Source organism: Embiotoca jacksoni, unplaced genomic scaffold, assembly GCF_022577435.1.
Source record: "Embiotoca jacksoni isolate LCO1_2020_lvr unplaced genomic scaffold, fEmbJac1.0.p SCAF_46, whole genome shotgun sequence".
Taxonomy (NCBI): domain Eukaryota; kingdom Metazoa; phylum Chordata; class Actinopteri; family Embiotocidae; genus Embiotoca; species Embiotoca jacksoni.
In genome coordinates this window covers 2,772,771-2,794,455 of record NW_027185399.1, presented here as the reverse complement: position 1 = coordinate 2,794,455, position 21,685 = coordinate 2,772,771, and the positions used below count along the sequence as shown (strand labels likewise).

The following is a 21,685-nucleotide window of genomic DNA, read 5'->3' as shown; positions in this document are numbered from 1 at the left end:
CCACAGAGACACAAAACAACCACAAAGAGAAACAAAACAACCACAAAGAGAAACAAAACAACCACAAAGACATGAAACAACAACAAAGAAAAACAAAACAACCACAAAGACCTGAAACAACAGAGACACGAAACAACCACAAAGAGAAACAAAACAACCACAAAGACAAAAAAAAAAAACCACAGAGACACAAAACAACCACAAAGAGAAACAAAACAACAAAGAGACACGAAACAACCACAAGAGAAACAAAAAAAAACCACAAAGAGAAACAAAACAACAAGAGACACAAAACAACCACAAAGAAAAACAAAACAAACTCAAAGAGAAACAAAACAACAAAGAGACACGAAACAACAACAAAGAAAAACAAAACAACCACAAAGACATGAAACAACATCAAAGAAAAACAAAACAATCACAAAGAGACACGAAACAACAACAAAGAAAAACAAAACAACCACAAAGACATGAAACAACAGAGACACAAAACAACCACAAAGAGAAACAAAACAACCAGAGACACAAAACAACCACAAAGACATGAAACAACAGAGACACAAAACAACCACAAAGAGAAACAAAACAACAAAGAGACACGAAACAACCACAAAGTGAAACAAAACAACCACAAAGAGACATGAAACAACAACAAAGAAAAAATAAACAACCACAAAGAGAAACAAAACAACCACAAAGACATGAAACAACAACAAAGAAAAACAAAACAACCACAAAGAGACACGAAACAACAACAAAGAAAAACAAAACAACCACAAAGACCTGAAACAACAGAGACACGAAACAACCACAAGAGAAACAAAATAACCACAAAGAGAAACAAAACAACACGAGACACAAAACAACCACAAAGAAAAACAAAACAACCACAAAGAGAAACAAAACAACCACAAAGAGACACGAAACAACAACAAGGAAAAACAAAACAACCACAAAAAGACACGAAACAACAACAAAGAAAAACAAAACAACCACAAAGAGAAACAAAACAACAAAGAGACACGAAACAACCACAAAGAAAACAAAACAACCACAAAGAGAAACAAAACAACCACAAAGAAAAACAAAACAACCACAAAGAGAAACAAAACAACCACAACAAGACACGAAACAACCACAAAGAGAAACAAAACAACATAGAGACACGAAACAACAAAGAAAAACAAAACAACCACAAAGAGAAACAAAACAACAAAGAGACACGAAACAACAACAAAGAAAAACAAAACAACCACAAAGAGAAACAAAACAACAAAGAGACACGAAACAACCACAAAGAAAACAAAGCAACCACAAAGAGAAACAAAACAACAGAGACACAAAACAACCACAAAGAAAAAAAAACAACCACAAAGAGAACCAAAACAACCACAAAGAGACACCAAACAACAAGGAAAAACAAAACAACCACAAAGAGAAACAAAACAACAAAGAGACACGAAACAACAACAAAGAAAAACAAAACAATCACAAAGACATGAAACAACAACAAAGAAAAACAAAACAATCACAAAGAGACACGAAACAACAACAAACAAAAACAAAACAACCACAAAGACATGAAACAACAGAGACACAAAACAACCACAAAGAGAAACAAAACAACAGAGACACGAAACAACCACAAAGAGAAACAAAACAACCACAAAGAGAAACTAAACAACCACAAAGACCTGAAACAACAGAGACACGAAACAACCACAAAGAGAAACAAAACAACCACAAAGACAAAAAAAAAAAAACACAGAGACACAAAACAACCACAAAGAGAAACAAAACAACAAAGAGACACGAAACAACCACAAAGAAAAACAAAACAAACTCAAAGAGAAACAAAACAACAAAGAGAAACAAAACAATCACAAAGAGACACGAAACAACAACAAGGAAAAACAAAACAACCACAAAGAGAAACAAAACAACAAAGAGACACGAAACAACCACAAAGAGAAACAAAACAACATAAAGACACCAAACAACAACAAAGAAAAACAAAACTAACTCAAAGAGAAACAAAACAACAAGAGACACAAAACAACCACAAAGAAAAACAAAACAAACTCAAAGAGAAACAAAACAACAAAGAGAAACAAAACAACCACAAAGAGACACGAAACAACAATAAGGAAAAACAAAACAACCACAAAGAGAAACAAAACAACAAAGAGACACGAAACAACCACAAAGAGAAACAAAACAACATAAAGACACAAAACAACAACAAAGAAAAACAAAACAAGCACAAAGAGAAACAAAACAACTACAAAGAGACATGAAACAACAACAAAGAAAAACAAAACAACAAAGAGACACGAAACAACCACAAAGAAAACAAAACAACCACAGAGAAACAAAACAACAAAGAGACACGAAACAACCACAAAGAGAAACAAAACAACCACAAAGAGAAACAAAACAACAGAGAACGAAACAACAACAAAGAAAAACAAAACAAACTCAAAGAGAAACAAAACAACAAAGAGACACGAAACAACAATAAAGAAAAACTAAACAACCACAAAGACATGAAACAACAACAAAGAAAAACAAAACAATCACAAAGAGACACAAAACAACCACAAAGAGAATCAAAACAACCAGAGACACAAAACAACCACAAAGAGAAACAAAACAACAAAGAGACACGAAACAACCACAAAGAGAAACAAAACAACCACAAAGAGAAACAAAACAACCACAAAGACATGAAACAACAACAAAGAAAAACAAAACAACCACAAAGACCTGAAACAACAGAGACACGAAACAACCACAAAGAGAAACAAAACAACCACAAAGACAACAAAAAAACAACCACAGAGACACAAAACAACCACAAAGAGAAACAAAACAACAAAGAGACACGAAACAACCACAAGAGAAACAAAAAAAAACACAAAGAGAAACAAAACAAACTCAAAGAGAAACAAAACAACAAAGAGACACGAAACAACAACAAAGAAAAACAAAACAACCACAAAGACATGAAACAACAACAAAGAAAAACAAAACAATCACAAAGAGACACGAAACAACAACAAAGAAAAACAAAACAACCACAAAGACATGAAACAACAGAGACACAAAACAACCACAAAGAGAAACAAAACAACCAGAGACACAAAACAACCACAAAGAGAAACAAAACAACAAAGAGACACGAAACAACAACAAAGAAAAAGAAAACAACCACAAAGAGAAACAAAACAACCACAAAGACATGAAACAACAACAAAGAAAAACAAAACAACCACAAAGAGACACGAAACAACAACAAAGAAAAACAAAACAACCACAAAGACCTGAAACAACAGAGACACGAAACAACCACAAAGAGAAACAAAACAACAAAGACACACGAAACAACCACAAGAGAAACAAAATAACCACAAAGAGAAACAAAACAACAAGAGACACAAAACAACCACAAAGAAAAACAAAACAACCACAAAGAGAAACAAAACAACCACAAAGAGACACGAAACAACAACAAGGAAAAACAAAACAACCACAAAAAGACACGAAACAACAACAAAGAAAAACAAAACAACCACAAAGAGAAACAAAACAACAAAGAGACACGAAACAACCACAAAGAAAACAAAACAACCACAAAGAGAAACAAAACAACACAGATACGAAACAACCGCAAAGAAAAACAAAACAACCACAAAGAAAAACAAAACAACCACAAAGAAAAACAAAACAACCACAAAGAGAAACAAAACAACCACAAAGAGACACGAAACAACAACAAGGAAAAACAAAACAACCACAAAGAGACATGAAACAACCACAAAGAGAAACAAAACAACAAAGAGACACGAAACAACCACAAAGAGAAACAAAACAACATAGAGACACGAAACAACAACAAAGAAAAACAAAACAAGCACAAAGAGACACGAAACAACAACAAAGAAAAACAAAACAACCACAAAGAGAAACAAAACAACAGAGACACGAAACAACAACAAAGAGAAACAAAACAACCACAAAGAGAAACAAAACAACAGAGAACGAAACAACAACAAAGAAAAACAAAACAAACTCAAAGAGAAACAAAACAACAAAGAGACACGAAACAACAACAAAGAAAAACAAAACAACCACAAAGACATGAAACAACAGAGACACAAAACAACCGCAAAGAGAAACAAAACAACCACAGAGACACAAAACAACCACAAAGAGAAACAAAACAACAAGGAGACACGAAACAACCACAAAGAGAAACAAAACAACCAGAGACACAAAACGACCACAAAGAGAAACAAAACAACAAAGAGACACGAAACAACCACAAAGAGAAACAAAACAACCACAAAGAGAAACAAAACAACCACAGAGACACAAAACAACCACAAAGAGAAACAAAACAACCACAGAGACACAAAACAACCACAAAGAGAAACAAAACAACCACAAAGAGAAACAAAACAACCACAAAGACATGAAACAACAACAAAGAAAAACAAAACAACCACAAAGACCTGAAACAACAGAGACACGAAACAACCACAAAGAGAAACAAAACAACCACAAAGAGAAACAAAACAACCACAAAGACATGAAACAACAACAAAGAAAAACAAAACAACCACAAAGACCTGAAACAACAGAGACACGAAACAACCACAAAGAGAAACAAAACAACCACAAAGACAACAAAAAAACAACCACAGAGACACAAAACAACCACAAAGAGAAACAAAACAACAAAGAGACACGAAACAACCACAAGAGAAACAAAAAAAAACACAAAGAGAAACAAAACAAACTCAAAGAGAAACAAAACAACAAAGAGACACGAAACAACAACAAAGAAAAACAAAACAACCACAAAGACATGAAACAACAACAAAGAAAAACAAAACAATCACAAAGAGACACGAAACAACAACAAAGAAAAACAAAACAACCACAAAGACATGAAACAACAGAGACACAAAACAACCACAAAGAGAAACAAAACAACCAGAGACACAAAACAACCACAAAGAGAAACAAAACAACAAAGAGACACGAAACAACAACAAAGAAAAAGAAAACAACCACAAAGAGAAACAAAACAACCACAAAGACATGAAACAACAACAAAGAAAAACAAAACAACCACAAAGAGACACGAAACAACAACAAAGAAAAACAAAACAACCACAAAGACCTGAAACAACAGAGACACGAAACAACCACAAAGAGAAACAAAACAACAAAGACACACGAAACAACCACAAGAGAAACAAAATAACCACAAAGAGAAACAAAACAACAAGAGACACAAAACAACCACAAAGAAAAACAAAACAACCACAAAGAGAAACAAAACAACCACAAAGAGACACGAAACAACAACAAGGAAAAACAAAACAACCACAAAAAGACACGAAACAACAACAAAGAAAAACAAAACAACCACAAAGAGAAACAAAACAACAAAGAGACACGAAACAACCACAAAGAAAACAAAACAACCACAAAGAGAAACAAAACAACACAGATACGAAACAACCGCAAAGAAAAACAAAACAACCACAAAGAAAAACAAAACAACCACAAAGAAAAACAAAACAACCACAAAGAGAAACAAAACAACCACAAAGAGACACGAAACAACAACAAGGAAAAACAAAACAACCACAAAGAGACATGAAACAACCACAAAGAGAAACAAAACAACAAAGAGACACGAAACAACCACAAAGAGAAACAAAACAACATAGAGACACGAAACAACAACAAAGAAAAACAAAACAAGCACAAAGAGACACGAAACAACAACAAAGAAAAACAAAACAACCACAAAGAGAAACAAAACAACAGAGACACGAAACAACAACAAAGAGAAACAAAACAACCACAAAGAGAAACAAAACAACAGAGAACGAAACAACAACAAAGAAAAACAAAACAAACTCAAAGAGAAACAAAACAACAAAGAGACACGAAACAACAACAAAGAAAAACAAAACAACCACAAAGACATGAAACAACAGAGACACAAAACAACCGCAAAGAGAAACAAAACAACCACAGAGACACAAAACAACCACAAAGAGAAACAAAACAACAAGGAGACACGAAACAACCACAAAGAGAAACAAAACAACCAGAGACACAAAACGACCACAAAGAGAAACAAAACAACAAAGAGACACGAAACAACCACAAAGAGAAACAAAACAACCACAAAGAGAAACAAAACAACCACAGAGACACAAAACAACCACAAAGAGAAACAAAACAACCACAGAGACACAAAACAACCACAAAGAGAAACAAAACAACCACAAAGAGAAACAAAACAACCACAAAGACATGAAACAACAACAAAGAAAAACAAAACAACCACAAAGACCTGAAACAACAGAGACACGAAACAACCACAAAGAGAAACAAAACAACCACAAAGACAAAAAAAAAAAACCACAGAGACACAAAACAACCACAAAGAGAAACAAAACAACAAAGAGACACGAAACAACCACAAGAGAAACAAAAAAAAACCACAAAGAGAAACAAAACAACAAGAGACACAAAACAACCACAAAGAAAAACAAAACAAACTCAAAGAGAAACAAAACAACAAAGAGACACGAAACAACAACAAAGAAAAACAAAACAACCACAAAGACATGAAACAACATCAAAGAAAAACAAAACAATCACAAAGAGACACGAAACAACAACAAAGAAAAACAAAACAACCACAAAGACATGAAACAACAGAGACACAAAACAACCACAAAGAGAAACAAAACAACCAGAGACACAAAACAACCACAAAGACATGAAACAACAGAGACACAAAACAACCACAAAGAGAAACAAAACAACAAAGAGACACGAAACAACCACAAAGTGAAACAAAACAACCACAAAGAGACATGAAACAACAACAAAGAAAAACAAAACAACCACAAAGAGAAACAAAACAACCACAAAGACATGAAACAACAACAAAGAAAAACAAAACAACCACAAAGAGACACGAAACAACAACAAAGAAAAACAAAACAACCACAAAGACCTGAAACAACAGAGACACGAAACAACCACAAGAGAAACAAAATAACCACAAAGAGAAACAAAACAACAAGAGACACAAAACAACCACAAAGAAAAACAAAACAACCACAAAGAGAAACAAAACAACCACAAAGAGACACGAAACAACAACAAGGAAAAACAAAACAACCACAAAAAGACACGAAACAACAACAAAGAAAAACAAAACAACCACAAAGAGAAACAAAACAACAAAGAGACACGAAACAACCACAAAGAGAAACAAAACAACATAGAGACACGAAACAACAACAAAGAAAAACAAAACAAGCACAAAGAGAAACAAAACAACAGAGACACGAAACAACAACAAAGAGAAACAAAACAACCACAAAGAGAAACAAAACAACAGAGAACGAAACAACAACAAAGAAAAACAAAACAAACTCAAAGAGAAACAAAACAACAAAGAGACACGAAACAACAACAAAGAAAAACAAAACAACCACAAAGACATGAAACAACAGAGACACAAAACAACCGCAAAGAGAAACAAAACAACCACAGAGACACAAAACAACCACAAAGAGAAACAAAACAACAAAGAGACACGAAACAACAACAAAGAAAAACAAAACAACCACAAAGACATGAAACAACAGAGACACAAAACAACCACAAAGAGAAACGAAACAACAAGAGACACGAAACAACCACAGAGAAACAAAACAACCACAAAGAGAAACAAAACAACAAAGAGACACGAAACAACCACAAAGAGAAACAAAACAACAACAAAGAAAAACAAAACAACCACAAAGAGAAACAAAACAACCACAAAGAGAAACAAAACAACAAAGAGACACGAAACAACCACAAAGAGAAACAAAACAACAACAAAGAAAAACAAAACAACCACAAAGAGAAACAAAACAACCACAAAGAGAAACAAAACAACAAAGAGACACGAAACAACCACAAAGAGAAACAAAACAACAACAAAGAAAAACAAAACAACCACAAAGAAAAAGAAAACAACCACAAAGAGAAACAAAACAACAAAGAGACACGAAACAACCACAAAGAGAAACAAAACAACAACAAAGAGAAACAAAACAACCACAAAGAGAAACAAAACAACAACAAAGACATGAAACAACAACAAAGAGACACGAAACAACCACAAAGAGAAACAAAACAACCACAAAGAGAAACAAAACAACAACAAAGAGAAACAAAACAACAACAAAGAGACAAAGTAGCTCCAAAGACATGCAGGTCTGTTGTTGAGCAGCCAGGAGTTCAGCTGCTGGCAGGTCACAGTGAAGAGTCCTCTGGGAATGACAAGGACACTGATAATAAGATTTCAGAGGGCAAATAGAGACAGACGGGAGGAGACGGGAGGAGACAGGCTGCATGGAGAGATGGAGAGATGGAGAGATGGACAGATGGAGAGATGGACAGATGGAGAGATGGAGAGATGGAGCAGATGAGGGTAAATGGACAGTTAGATCATTAATTCAGAGGGTGGAAGTCAGTGATTAGTGGAGAAAAGTTTTAATGAAAAAAGTATTGGAAATGGGACCGTACATTTATTCACAGAGCTCTGAGGAGGAGACGGAGACAAGGCGGAGGGGCGGAGCTCTGAGGGGGAGACGGAGACACAGCGGAGGAGGATGGATGGAGGATGTCTGGCCTCTTGAACCAGCAGTTCTTCCATCTGCCATTGAGCCACGGCTTCAGGTTACGGTGTAAGTTATCTCATGACAAAGGCTGTGCAGACCATTAGGAGAATCTCAATCCTTTACCTGCACTTTTTTTTATTGTTGTTATTTGTTATATTATTATTATTTCTGTATGATATTAAATTTAGTACTTGTCTGCATTGTTTGTATATTATTTTTATTGTTTAATAAAGCAAAAAAATGTTTGGCACAAGGATGATTTTTTTTATTTTTTTTTATTTCTGTTAGTCTGTTCTGCCCTCTGGTGGCCTGAAAGATGAACAACACCTGGACCTGGATATACTGAAGCAACTCAAAACTCAAACCAAAGAAGAAACCTGTTTAATAAATAAATATCAAGCATCTGTCTAAAAGACTGCTGGTTGTGAAAAGATCGTCTCTGCATGCAACCCGGTATCACGGCAAAGCGTGAAATGCACACGCCCGTCCGCTGCAGCAAAACGTGACATAGACACGCTTTGGCCTCTCGTGAAAGTTACACGTTTTCCTGTAGTGGACGAGAATGAAATCTGCTGCATGCGTAGAGCCGTGCAACGTAACGGAAAATGAAATTTTTAACAAAAACACATGTTTGGGGTTACAAAACCAAAAAACAACTCCAGAACAACATCGTCACCTCCTGGATTCGAACCTCCACCTCCCTCGGGCTCCGAGGGGTTAAACCCGCTCGGACTCTCAGCTCTGATGTGCAGCAGTTAATCATATTCATGAGGAAATCGGTCTGGAGGAACTCAAATATTTATCATGTGTGATATAACGGGGCCCCCTGAACATCTCATCATGAAGCGCCCGCATCAGATGACCTCGTTTTAAATCACCGCTCTTCCTCACCGCCTCCTCTTCCTCGTCTGCTGCAGCTCTGATCATCACACTCCTCTCTTCTTTGTGTTTCTACTCCTCTCAGACAGCTGTGATATCTAAACTCCTCTTCATCATCTCGGTGAGAAATCTGTGGTGTTGTGTGTTTTTGTCAGTCTGGTCCCGCCCACTACTTCCTGGTTCCTCTTCCTCCTCCTCATCATCATCGTGCTCCTGATCTTCCTCCATCACTCCTCATTCTGACATCTTCATCCTTTTTTCCTCTGCTCTCAAATGTCATCCTCCTTTTCCTCCTTATGACTCCACATCCCATAATTCCACACTCCACCAGGCCTCCTTTTCCTTTCTGTATTTTAAATGTAGCTCTCAGTTGTTTTCCTTTCACTCATCATTGAACCTGATCAGGACTTATAGGATTCATCAATTAGACAATTAACTGATCGATTTAGATGAATTTTAATACCTTAACCCTATTTTATCATTTTTAAAATAACTGGTTTCTTTTTAAGCAGCTGTTTTGTCGAGTTATTCTGAGACACCAGTCTTTAGTTTTAATAGTTATTTATCACATTTGGACATATTCATGGTCAATAAACCAAAGAGGGGTTTTACAGCACAGATACGTATTTAACTTTTATAACTCTGCAGTCATTAAACTTTGTTATAGGAGCTGTGAGAATTAGATTTTTGCATTTTTGCATGTTCTCAGAAGTTTTGCTTTAAAATAAAGTTTTTGTTTGTTATTTGAGGAATATTTAGCTGCAGCTGTTGAGATGAGACGTCCTGAGTCTGACTGCGAGGTGTGAAATAAAGAAGCAGGAAGGGGGTCAGATGGATGGACTGATGTATTAAAATTGAATATAAATGTGTACAATATAAAATACGAAGCAGTAATATGATCGAACCCGACAGTCGCACTCGGACACCTTCGACTGACGGCAGGTTCCTCAGAGAGAAGTTTACATTTTTTTTCAGACACACAAAATAAATCTTTTCTTTTCCTGCATGCAACACCAGACACACTCACACCTTTCAAAACAGAAGACTGGAATGGTTCAGATTGATAAAAACATGAACAATGGGAAGTATACGGAAGAGGTGGGGGTGGAGGTGGGGGTGGGGGTGGGGTCAGGGGTCAGGGGTCGTCTCTACTGGCCGCTGGTGCTCCGAACTGAAAGTAAAGAAAAACAGAGAGGCCGACCGGAGCTCCGCTGGCGTCCCGTTCAGTTTACAGTACAATCGTATAAAAACAAACCTCCTCGTCCCGCTCGAGTCGGACAAACGGGACGACTCGGTGAAGTCCAATAAAAAGGAAATAAAAGACAAATAAAGTAAACAAGCATCGAGACGAACCCGTCGGATGTAGTGTCGTATGTTACAGCGTCGAGCGGCAGAGCTGCAGCTCAGTCACCGACATTTATAAGTGTTTTTCTTTTCTTTAAAGAACATTTAAAAACTGGATTCCACACAAAACCTGTGATGTCAAAATCACCGGCAGAGAGAGACGTTGGAGGACGTGGAGGTCCTCCACGTCCTCCACGAAGGGACAGGCCTCGGCTGCCAGGAGCCCAAAGTACAAACAGGGCTGCCCCTTTTCAGTGTTTATATTTGGAGTAATTAAAAACACAACCAATCAATTTACACTTTTGTTTGTGATGTTGACGACAGCGATGTTTCATATTTAAATAGGACTTAATGCAACAAATATAAAAGAACTTTTGGGTAGTGATGGTCCGTTAACGGCCGAGAGGTCCCCCCCATGTATTGAAAGGGTCTCCCATGGCAACGCTGCACCCGTTGTCATGGAGATGTAGTGTAACCGCGTTCGCCGAACAAACAATAAAATGCCTCTTTTTAAAAACAACGTTGCGAGTCCTCGTGGTCTCGGCTGCTCGTCGCCGTGACGATCAGTTAGTGTCATTGACGATCACGATCACCATGTGCTCCTCCTCCAGATTACCCACAGTCCTCTTGGCCGCCTGCAGGTACTGCTGCGAGAAGTCTCCGGGGGGGAAGGCGTACAGCATCGCCCCCGGCCCGCCCTCCTTGGCGGCGGGCAGGCTCACGACTCCGGCCGCCTCTTTGTTCCGCAGGTACGTCACCAGGTGGCGAAGCAAGCGCACCTGCAGGCCCGGCTCGGGGGCGGGCGCCTGGCGGTCCACGGGGCCCTGCAGCGCCAGCAGGATGGCGAAGCCGTCCGGGCGACCCAGCTTGATGCGGCGCGTCACCTCGTCCAGCCGCGTCTGGTCCATGCGGAGCCGCTGGGCGATCTTCAGCTGGCTGGGCTGGTTCTGGTTCTGGTTCTGGTTCTGCTGCTTCAGGCTGTCCTTCATCACGCTGCTGAAGAACGCGGCGCCGCCCTCCAGCAGGAACAGCTCCGTGGGGAAGCTGCTGTTCTTCAGGGCGAAGAAGCCGTGCCACGACTTGGAGAGCGTCGTCTGGGCGAACTCCGACAGCGTGCCGGGGGGGGAGGAGGTGTTGGTGTCGGTGTGGAGGGTGGGAGAGCCGGCGGCGATGACGTCACTGTTTCGATGGTGGTGGTTGTTGAGGTGGTCGCCGCTCGACCTCTTGCCGTGGTGGCGGCCCGGCGGCGGCGGCAGCGGCGGCGGCGGCGGCGGCTCTTCTTCGTTGGTGGCGGCGTGTCGCCCGCCTCCGCCGCTGTCGGGCGAGTGGTCCCGCGGCTCCGTGGTGGAGTCGGGGGCTCGAACCCGCGCTCGGTCCGGGCTGGGGTCGGGAGACACGGCCCCTCCTGGTCCTCGGACCCGGGACCGCCCCCGCTCCTTCTCCCTCTCCTCCGCCGGCCTGTCTGGGGACAGACTCCTGCTGCGGCTCCTCCTCCTGCTCCTCCTCTCCTCCCGCTCCTTCAGCCAGCGCTCCCTGCTCCTGCTGCGGCTCCTCGCTCCCCTCCCGCTCCTCCCGAACGCCTCCACCCCCGCCGCCCTCCTCTCCAGGCTGCGGGTGGGGCTGGTGGGGTACTCCCTCTCCAGCAGCGCCCTCTCCCGCTCCCTGGGGGTGAGGAGGCCGTAGGAGGCCGGCGGCGAGCGGTCCCTGGCGCCCCTCAGCTCCCGCTCCAGGCTGCGGTGGCGGCCGTAGGCCTCCCCGAGGAGGTCGTAGTGGGCGGGGAGAGCGACGGGAGGCTGGTAGCCGGAAGGAAACGTGCGAGAGGGGCTCTCCTCCACTTTGGCGAAGTCCACCCTGAGGCGGCGCTCCGGCCCCCCCAGGGGGAAGCCCCTCATCTGGGTGCAGGCGGCCTGAGCGGCGTCCAGACTCTCGTACTGGATGTAGGCGAAGCTGTCGCCCTTCACGTAGTCGATGTTCCTGATGCTGCCGAAGCGGTCGAACTCCCGCGCCAGAGCGGCCAGAGAGTTGGCGGGTCCGAGGCCGCCCACCCAGAGCCGCGTGGTGGGGTTGGCTTTACCGTAGCCGATCTTGATGGGGTTGCCCCCGATCAGACGCCCCTGCATGGCCACTTTGGCCCGGTGGGCCATGTCCAGGTTCTGAAACTTTACAAAAGCATAAGCCCCGCCCTGTCCTCGCGCGGGCCGCTTAATGACCACGTCCTCGATGACGCCGTACTTGTCGAAGCCCCTCCGCAGCTCGGCTTCCGTCACGTTCCCGTCCAGGTTCCCGATGAACAGGTTGCTCGTCGCCCTCTGGTCGTCTTCGGGCTTTAAATCCTCCACGACGGGCATCGGGGGGAACCCGTAGGGCCGGCCCCGCTCATCCAGCATGCCGTAGTAGTCCAGCAGCCTCTCGCGCTCCCTGCTCAGACCCAGGGTCTCCAGGGTGTAGTGTCTGGCTCGGATGTCCCGGATGTTGCCCCCCCCGGGCCCGGGCGGGGACAGGGAGCGCTGCCTGTACGGGTAGGGCGCGTGCAGAGGTAAATACCCGCCGTCCGGCGGCGTCACACTCCGCCTCCTCACGTACATGGGCTCGATCTTCAGCTGCCGCTCTCCGAGGACCAGCCGGGACGACTTGGCGTGCCGGGCCTCCTTGGCGTCCTCCGGGTGCCGGAAATTGACGTATGCGATCCGGCCGAGCTCCGGCGTGTGAGACAGCTTCACGCTGACGTCCCCGAACTTCTTGAACTCGTGGAACAGCGCGTCCTCCACGTCCTCGTCCGTCACCTGCGAGCCCAGGTTGCTGATGAGCAGCGTCTTGTACTCCAGCGTGCCCGGCCTGGCGGCGGGCAGCTCCGGCGCCGCGGTGCGCAGCGGCGGGCGGCCGAGGATCCCGAGGTCGTGCCGGTGGTGGAGCTCCAGCGCGGCCGCCCTCTCCTCCCGGAGCCGCGGCTTCTCTCGCTCCCTGCTGCGGCTCCTCCGGTGGTATCCCCGGGTCTCCGCCAGCAGCAGAGCCAGCGGCGGCGGCGGCGGCAGCTCCTCTCTCCGGGCACCTTCTCGCTCCCTCTCCCGTATCCGCTTGGCCGCGGCCCTGGACGGACTCTCTCTCCCGGCCTGCCTCTTCATCTTCGACCGGTGATGATGGAGCTCAAACTTTTCGGTGCCTGCGACGGGAATCCGGCCCGGGAGCGAATTCCGGGCGTGTTAGAACAAATAACGTGACACGCGACAGCTTCGGCGAGGAAACGGTGGCACCGTGGGCCGCGGGACAGTCGCGTAAAAACCGGAATAAAAGGATTAAACCGTTTAACAACATGTCAGCATCACAGAGGCTGCAACGACGCCGCCATCTTGGACAATAGGAATGTGCGCTTTCCCTCTGGAGGGTGGACAGCGCGATGACGTAACCGCGGTGGACGTCATGACGTCAGACGCTTCATTTGGGAATAAAATCATGTTCTCCTGACTTTCCTCCGTCCAAACTCCCCGAATACATCCAGGTGGGAAACCTCCCGGATTTCACCTGCAACGCGGAGGTGTTGAGGCACCTGACCCCCCCCCAGAGACCAGGCAGGGCCCCCCCCAGAGACCAGCCAGAGGCCCCCCCCCAGAGACCAGGCAGAGCCCCCCCCCAGAGACCAGGCAGGGCCCCCCCCAGAGACCAGCCAGAGGCCCCCCCCCAGAGACCAGCCAGAGCCCCCCCCCCCCAGAGACCAGCCAGAGGCCCCCGACCGAAGGAGACATGGCTCTGCCACACTTCATATCCAAACATTCAAACTGTCCTGAGACAGGAGCTCAATAGTGACGGGATTTCATAGTGAAGAAATACATCAGAAATACAGGGACAGGGACATTTAAACCATTTAAACCTTATCATTTGTGAGCTTGTACGAACCAAATAAACCTGAAAAAAATTGAATATAAAGATAATAAAAAATATTTCAACACGTCGTGGGACTTTTTTTTTTTTCCAAATGAATAAAAAAAAAAAAAAAAGGCCAAATTATTGTAAATACAAACTTTAGTGAAAATCAAAACAGACATGCCCCCAAAAATGACACTTTTTAAGGCTTAATATCTAATCAAACATTTTACTCACTTAATATGTGATGAGAAGTTGAATGGGAGTCAATGCGAGCCAGGATCTTTTTTGGAACCAGCCCCTGGTGGCGCTCGGTGGTATCGCAGCTTAAATACATGAAAATATGTGCACACAGTAAGTGATGGCGCTTCCTCGTGTCACATAACGGAGACAGACATCGAAGCAGTTTTTTCATATTTTAATGAAAAAGTAGAATAGTACAGTTGTAACAAATGACTGGGCCTTACATGAAAAGTCAGTGACACAACAGCATATTTTAAGCTTCCCATTTCCCAGGTCTCATCCTGCATCGCACGCCTTTAATCATCAAGTTGTCTTTTTTTTTTTTTTTAAGTATGCAGTTTTTTCTTACATCAAACAATAAAATAAGTCCCTTCAGAGAGACATCAGTCCTGAGGGGGGAGGAAGGGGGAGGTGCATCACCCATCACCACAACATGTGAAAATAAACTAAAAAAACAGTCCGTCTCCCAACGTTCAGGAAAACAAACGGGTGATTGTGACACGACCTGTTTGATGAGAGGAAGCGATGATCAGTTATTAGAAATGCAAAGAAATCCTCCATAAATATGTATTCGTTTGCAGACAGAAGGTCAAAGGTCAACAGACGTCCGCCACACTTCTTCTTCGTCTGTGAATAAACTTTAGAAAAGAGAGCGGCGGTCGTCGGGTCGGCAGCGGTTTCCTCAATGTGACTTATAATCGTTTCGGTCCATTTTTAAGCCAAAATAGTGACAAAAAAAATAAGTCAAATCTCAATGTTTCTTTTGACACCTCTCGCTCTTATTTTGGTAGTTTGTCGCCTTCAGCTCTGCGACATCTTCTGGAAACTTCACACTGAACTAATCGAAGCCCTAAAAAGTAGTGAAGCAGCAACAGTAGACAAAAACCTGATATTTAAGAATCGATCTGCTTCCTGTTGATGATTTATGAACCAATCAGCACACGGCGTGACTCCGACTCCGACCGCGAGCGTTGATCCATCAGATCAGACTCAGGTCTTCACCACACGTTGGTGAACCACATCCTGACGCGGCTTTCTGGGGATTTTAAGTCAGCGTCTAATAAAAAGAGTCCAGAACAGTGAATGAAAGTTGGACCTCGTCTGTGTGAGTCAAAGACATGAATCAGGAGAGCTGAAACCCTGTGAGCCCCGTTTTCTTTAACCTGGATTTGTTTAAACCGTCAAAATATAGGCAGCAGAACTCGCTATCAGCAGCTCCTGTTTGTGTTGCATTGTGGGTAAATAGACAACTGTCACTGGATCTGTGATACTGAAGGAAAACCTAAAAATATGATGATTCTCAAGCAAATTCTGAAGTCTTTTCCCTCATTTTTCGAAGTAGATTTCTTGATTATTTAAATCGTCCCCCTCCTCCCGTTAATATTTCATTATTATTATTAGCTCTTCTTGTTTTCTTTGTGAAATGTGCCGTCTTCACACCTGATTTAAAAGTACAGGACTTCAGCCTCCTGATGTCTGTACTTCTGAATCTGTGTGCATCTTAAAAAGACTGAGACAAACATGTCCTCCCTCCCTTCCTCCTCCTCCTCCTCCTCCTCCTCCTCCTCCTCACGAGTCAAGTCCGAAGCTGTGTGGTTGTTGTTTGTTTCCGTGGTTACAGATCTGTCCGTGCTTTGGCGGCTGCCGGCGCGTACTTGGGCATGAGCTCCGTGATTTTGCGGATGAAGTCGGACTTCTCGGCGCAGCCTTTGCAGGACTCGCCCCACTCCTCCAGGATCTTCTTCAGGTCCTTCACCTTCAGCTTCTTCAGGTCCACCGAGGTCAGATCCAGCTGTTTGTCTGCAGCGAAACACACCACGTCAGAACACGGCGGCCGTCTCCACCGGATTTGAAAATGATCCCTGAAGGTCTAATGTTTTTAAACCGAATTCTCCCGGTCGTTAATACGACCTGTTGGGTTTTAAATATATTTACAAAAGACAAACTGAGCTTTTTTTTTTTTTAAATCAGAGACCTCCTGCGGCCGAGCTGTCAGCGGCCATTTCATTCAAAAACAAGTCGAAGTTTTTACCGTATTTCAGTTCACAGATCTGTCCGTCCTTCTTCTTGAGCTTCTCGCAGATCTTCTCCACTGGGACGTGGTAGCTGAGCGGTTTGGACACCTCATTGATTATCTTGGTGGCGGCGTCGCTCGTCGCCCCGATGTAGTAACACTGAACAACGAGGAGGAGGAAAGTTTTACAGGGTTAATCAGTGACTTTCATCTATTCAACACATACGAGGGGAGATGAGCAAGTTCAGAGGGCGTTCCTGCTGTTTCAGATTCATCACCAACATTTAAGCTTCAAACATGTCAAATTACAAGTTTATAAGTGCTGCTGTTGTTTTGTAATTTCATTTTTTTCACAGAGCTTCAGGACTTTTACATTTCAATCTAAATGTCAACATTTTACGAGTAAATTGCGTATTTAAAGTCCTAAATTTAAATAAACAAAGTAATGTATGCCTCAACAGTTAATATTACGAGTGTCTTCTTTAATTTGAAACCTCGTTTCTGAGACGTTAACATATTTATATATAAATATATATATATTATAGAAATATAAAATCAGGTAGAAATGGACCGAAAGGCTTTTCTAGAGGATGTAAGATGATATTATTGAAGTATGAAAATCTGAAACCTGCACGTCAGCAGTGGAGTCAGAAGGTGAATTATTTAATTAAATATAAAAGATCAGCAGTCGACTCACGAAGCGGTTTTCTTTGCCTTTGGCGTCTCGGCAGCTCTTCACGATGGCCTTCTCGATGTCGGCGCTGTTGAAGTTGACGTTGTCGTCCTTCAGCGACTGATAAAACTTCCCCAAGAAGGTCAGACACACTGAAACCGAGACAAACGCACACATTCACAAACTTCAACACAAACTTCTTGATACACTTAATTTGAATTATTTCTGCATTTAAAGGGTCATTCTGCTGCGTTTTAATGAGCGCGTCTCCGGGTCAGACTGACGTCAACTCTCCACCTCTGTTGTGGAGATTCAGGGAAACAAGGCGTCACATTAAATAGGTCAAAAAATAAATAAACCTCAGTCCAGAATTCAGTTTAAAATGATTTAAAAGGAAGGAAATCATTAAAGAAAAAAAGGAAACCACAAACGCTCCTAAAAAAAAAACCAGCCTCAATGCGATAATCAAAACAAGTGATCAGCTGACTGTTGGAGGTCCAATATTAAACAGGATTATTTGAGTAAACAACAACAAGGATACACACGATAAATAGTTCCTTTTGTTGTTTTTTCAACATTGAAACATGTCAGAAATGTTGTCAGTAAAATGGCCTCCTGGGTTTATTATCATTATTATTATTATCATTATTATTATTATTATCATTATTATTATTATTATTATGAACTTTATAGTGTGTCCTGAGACCGGTTTTATTTATTTATTACAAGAGTCATCAGAAACAGAAAAGATGGATCTTTTAAAGTCCTTCTAACCCTTGGAGGGAACATTCACGAGGCTTTAACTGGTCCTGCTTCAAATACTGATGTTGATCATGAACATGATGATTTCCTGGATTAACCGATTAACCGAGTAACCGATTAACCGATTAACCGATTCGATGCTGGACTCTTTTTCTTTTCTTTTTTCTAAACATTTCCTGTCGATTGATTCGCTCTAATTGACTTTATTAAAGTTGATTCTGCCTTAAATCTCATTTCATTTTGACACCGACATGATTCAGTTTAGTTCATTTCTCATTACAGCGAACAGCAACTTATTTAGAGGAGGAAGGTGGAGGACATGAAGGAGCATCCACCTGCAACACATCTGGACCGGTCCGGGGCTGCGCGAGGCTCGGACCGGGTCAGAACCGGACCGGGTCAGAACCGGGTCAGAACCGGACCGGGTCAGAACCGGGTGATGCTCATTATTCCTCGCAGTCATTTGGACCAGATTTCACCACCAAACCGCTGCTAGCTATGTGGGAGGATGTTGGCTGTTCCCCCCGACAGTAACACACCACCTCCCCCCCACCTCCCCACCTCCCTCCCCCCCACCACCCCCACCTCCTCCCACCTCCTCCCAGCTGTTCCGCCTCACGTTAACCCTCCCGCTTGGACAGATGACTCCATTCCTGCCCTCCTGTTGTAAAAGTTGCTGAAGCTGGCAGCCATTCACCGCAGCTAGCGGCGGCTAGCGGCTCGCCTACCGTCACAGTCTCCTTCCTTCAGCGCTCCGGCGGGAACCGGAACCAGCGCGAGCGCGAGAGCCACCGACAACCCGCTGAGACTCAACATTTCGGCACGAGCTAAACTCAGGTCGACGTCCGTTAAACCGCCGCGGAGGATCACGTTAGCGCTCACGAGCCGCTGGAGCACGGACGCCGGTACGGAGAGATTGTACGGGCTTCCCGGTGGCCACGTCACACTATGGCGGCGCCTGATTGGTCGAGGGAGTCCGACTATTTCCGTAGTTCTCCACGCTTTTTGCTCCGATTGGACGGAGGCGGAAAATTCCGGGGTCAACGTCTAGTTGGCGCGTTCTGATTGGTCCACAGCCTCACCGTGCTCTCGTATGTATTTCAGTGGTAGGCCCATATATGGAGGAAGAAAACGGATATGAGTATAAATAAACACAAAAATGAGTAAATGTAGTTAATGAAAGAACAGAATTAAACACATCTCTTGAATTTATTTCTACATTCTCAAACATTTAATTGTATTAAGAGTAAACATAATGATCTCGTGTTATACATTAGATTGGAATCGGTTTCTTCTATTTGACCAATCAGCTGTAGACTGGAGTTAGACCCGCCCACCTAATTAACATAAACAAAAGAATTCAAATAAAACTGGAAATACTGAAGTACCCTGAAAATAGCAGATGTTTGAAAATTTAAGAGATTAATTGAATCATTAATTTTCATGACGAAAAGGTGTTTATTTTGTGAATGTACTTTAGTTATCTATTTCATGTTATTTATTTATTTTTAGTCCTCCATACCTGTAAAACAAATCTGGCCCGCCAGCAGAAATATTTGGTCCCCTGATTTTTTCTAATTTATTTATGAATTATTGATTGTATTGTTTTATGTTCAAATAACTCCTTATTTGTGTACCTCTTTGTCTCCGTGCTGCTGTAATGATCATTTTCATTAATATGGTATCTTTCCAGAACAGGAGACAGAAAAAAGCTTCACAATAAAAGATAGACGAAAACATATATCGGATCAACCTTCAAATGCAGTCAGTCAGATGTTTGTCCCGGGCAGAACCCGTCGTTTCCTTCCTGTCAGACTGGAAATGTTAAATGTTCGATGTGAAAAAAAAAAAACAAAAAAAAAACAGGGTTTTTTAGTTTGAAAAGCTGCAGGAAGTGACCCATCAGACGCAGTACTGCCTGAATTAAACCAGAATTAAGTCTTTAAAAGGCCCTGAAAACAATTGAAGTTTGAACCTGAACATCTTAATGACAACTTCTGCTGAGGAAGAGGAAGGTGTGAGACGAGAGCTCTGGAACAGCAGCTAAACACATATTCATCCTCAATAATCACTGAGAAAACAGCCTCATCTTCTTTGACTGGAGTGGAAATGACAAAAGTTCCAAAAGAAACATTTTTGCTTCTTTATTGAGAGAAATGAAATCCAGACAAAGTGACTGTCAAGGTCACGACACCACAAACCGAATCACTCTCGGTATTTACAGGTTTGCATATTGGTACTGTCGTCTTCTACGAGACGCTGCACAGCACACAAGAGTTTTGGCAACTTCATCTGTAAACTGAGAAGAAAATGAGACAAACTGATCCGGAGAGCACGAAGAAGAAGAAGGAGGAGGAGGAGGAGGAGGAGGAGGAGGAGGAGGAGGTGTGAAAGTCAGAACTAATGAGAAGTCGTTGGCGCTGACGTGTCTGTCAGCTCCAGTAAAACTGAGAGAGGGGGGGGTTTAAATCACTTAACTTTGTATATCTAAAGTACAACTTTCATTCTCCTTCCTGCCACCAACATTCCTTGGAGGCCATATTGTCCCTGAACAGAAAACAACACCTCTTCACCGTATTCATCCTCCTGATGTTTTAATAATAATCGCTCTGCTTCAGGTGTACATCATCTCGGCCATGTGTGACATCTTCTTGGGGATGTATAGATAATACTCCATGTAGCCTGAAAGGTCCTCTATCGTGATGTCGTCCACGTAGGCTCTCGCCTGCTCCGAACACGAGCGCGGGGAACCCGACGACGGCGCCGAACCGCTCAGAGTTCTGGACGTGTCCTCGCGGCCCGGCAGGCTCCTCTCGCAGTCGGAGATGACGTTGCGGAGCCCCGTGAAGGAGTAGACCTCCACGCCGTGCCAGCCCTGATGATTGGACCGGCACCGGCACGGCGGTTCGGCGCCCTGCCCGCCCTCCTCTGTCCCGCTGCTCTGGGCGCAGGCGACACAGGGCCCGTCTGCGGCGCCGCTGCTGTGGAGCTCGGATAAAGCCCGGAAATCGGCGGCTTCTGCAGATCCGGATCTCAGAGGTGCTCCCGGTCCAGACTGCGCTCCGTCACAGGCACTTTTCTCCGGGCCGCTGTCCTCGCTGGACCGGACGTCTCCGGAGCTTCCGCCCTCCGGCCCGGACGATGTAGCGCCGGCAGCGGCCATGACAGCGGGGATCTCTTGTAAGGACGGCGGAGACA

The 21,685-nt window shown here is 43.4% G+C and overlaps 3 protein-coding genes across 5 annotated transcripts in view; all 3 read right to left on the bottom strand.

The window, feature by feature from the left end:
• Nucleotides 1–10,420: 10,420 nt before the first annotated feature.
• Nucleotides 10,421–14,311, bottom strand: rbm15b (RNA binding motif protein 15B). The gene has a single exon (XM_069169681.1). The coding sequence runs from the start codon at nucleotides 14,057–14,059 to the stop codon at nucleotides 11,501–11,503; it is 2,559 nt and encodes an 852-aa protein (XP_069025782.1). The 5' UTR covers nucleotides 14,060–14,311; the 3' UTR covers nucleotides 10,421–11,500.
• Nucleotides 14,312–15,197: 886 nt separating this feature from the next.
• On the bottom strand, nucleotides 15,198–19,434 carry manf (mesencephalic astrocyte-derived neurotrophic factor). Its single transcript, XM_069169701.1, has 4 exons — nucleotides 19,216–19,434; nucleotides 17,750–17,877; nucleotides 17,071–17,212; nucleotides 15,198–16,838 (listed from the first exon to the last, which is right to left on the bottom strand). The coding sequence occupies exons 1-4, from the start codon at nucleotides 19,301–19,303 to the stop codon at nucleotides 16,654–16,656; spliced, it is 543 nt and encodes a 180-aa protein (XP_069025802.1). The 5' UTR covers nucleotides 19,304–19,434; the 3' UTR covers nucleotides 15,198–16,653.
• Nucleotides 19,435–20,616: 1,182 nt separating this feature from the next.
• Nucleotides 20,617–21,685, bottom strand: part of oser1 (oxidative stress responsive serine-rich 1) — a 9,015-nt gene continuing 7,946 nt past the window's right edge. For all 3 annotated transcript variants that reach the window (XM_069169684.1, XM_069169685.1, XM_069169686.1), the window contains one exon: nucleotides 20,617–21,685. This exon is cut by the window's right edge and continues 323 nt beyond it. In XM_069169684.1, the coding sequence (XP_069025785.1) occupies nucleotides 21,102–21,685 (584 nt within the window). In that variant the 3' untranslated portion in view covers nucleotides 20,617–21,101.

What these genes read in the sequence shown, in the direction of transcription:
- rbm15b (XM_069169681.1), bottom strand. Translation starts at nt 14,059, where the DNA reads ATGAAGAGGCAGGCCGGGAGAGAGAGTCCGTCCAGGGCCGCGGCCAAG.
- manf (XM_069169701.1), bottom strand. Translation starts at nt 19,303, where the DNA reads ATGTTGAGTCTCAGCGGGTTGTCGGTGGCTCTCGCGCTCGCGCTGGTT. An exon ending in AAGGCAAAGAAAACCGCTTC is followed by an intron (nt 17,213 to 17,749) that starts GTGAGTCGACTG and finishes CTCGTTGTTCAG; the next exon opens with TGTTACTACATCGGGGCGAC. An exon ending in GATCTGTGAACTGAAATACG is followed by an intron (nt 16,839 to 17,070) that starts GTAAAAACTTCG and finishes GTTTCGCTGCAG; the next exon opens with ACAAACAGCTGGATCTGACC.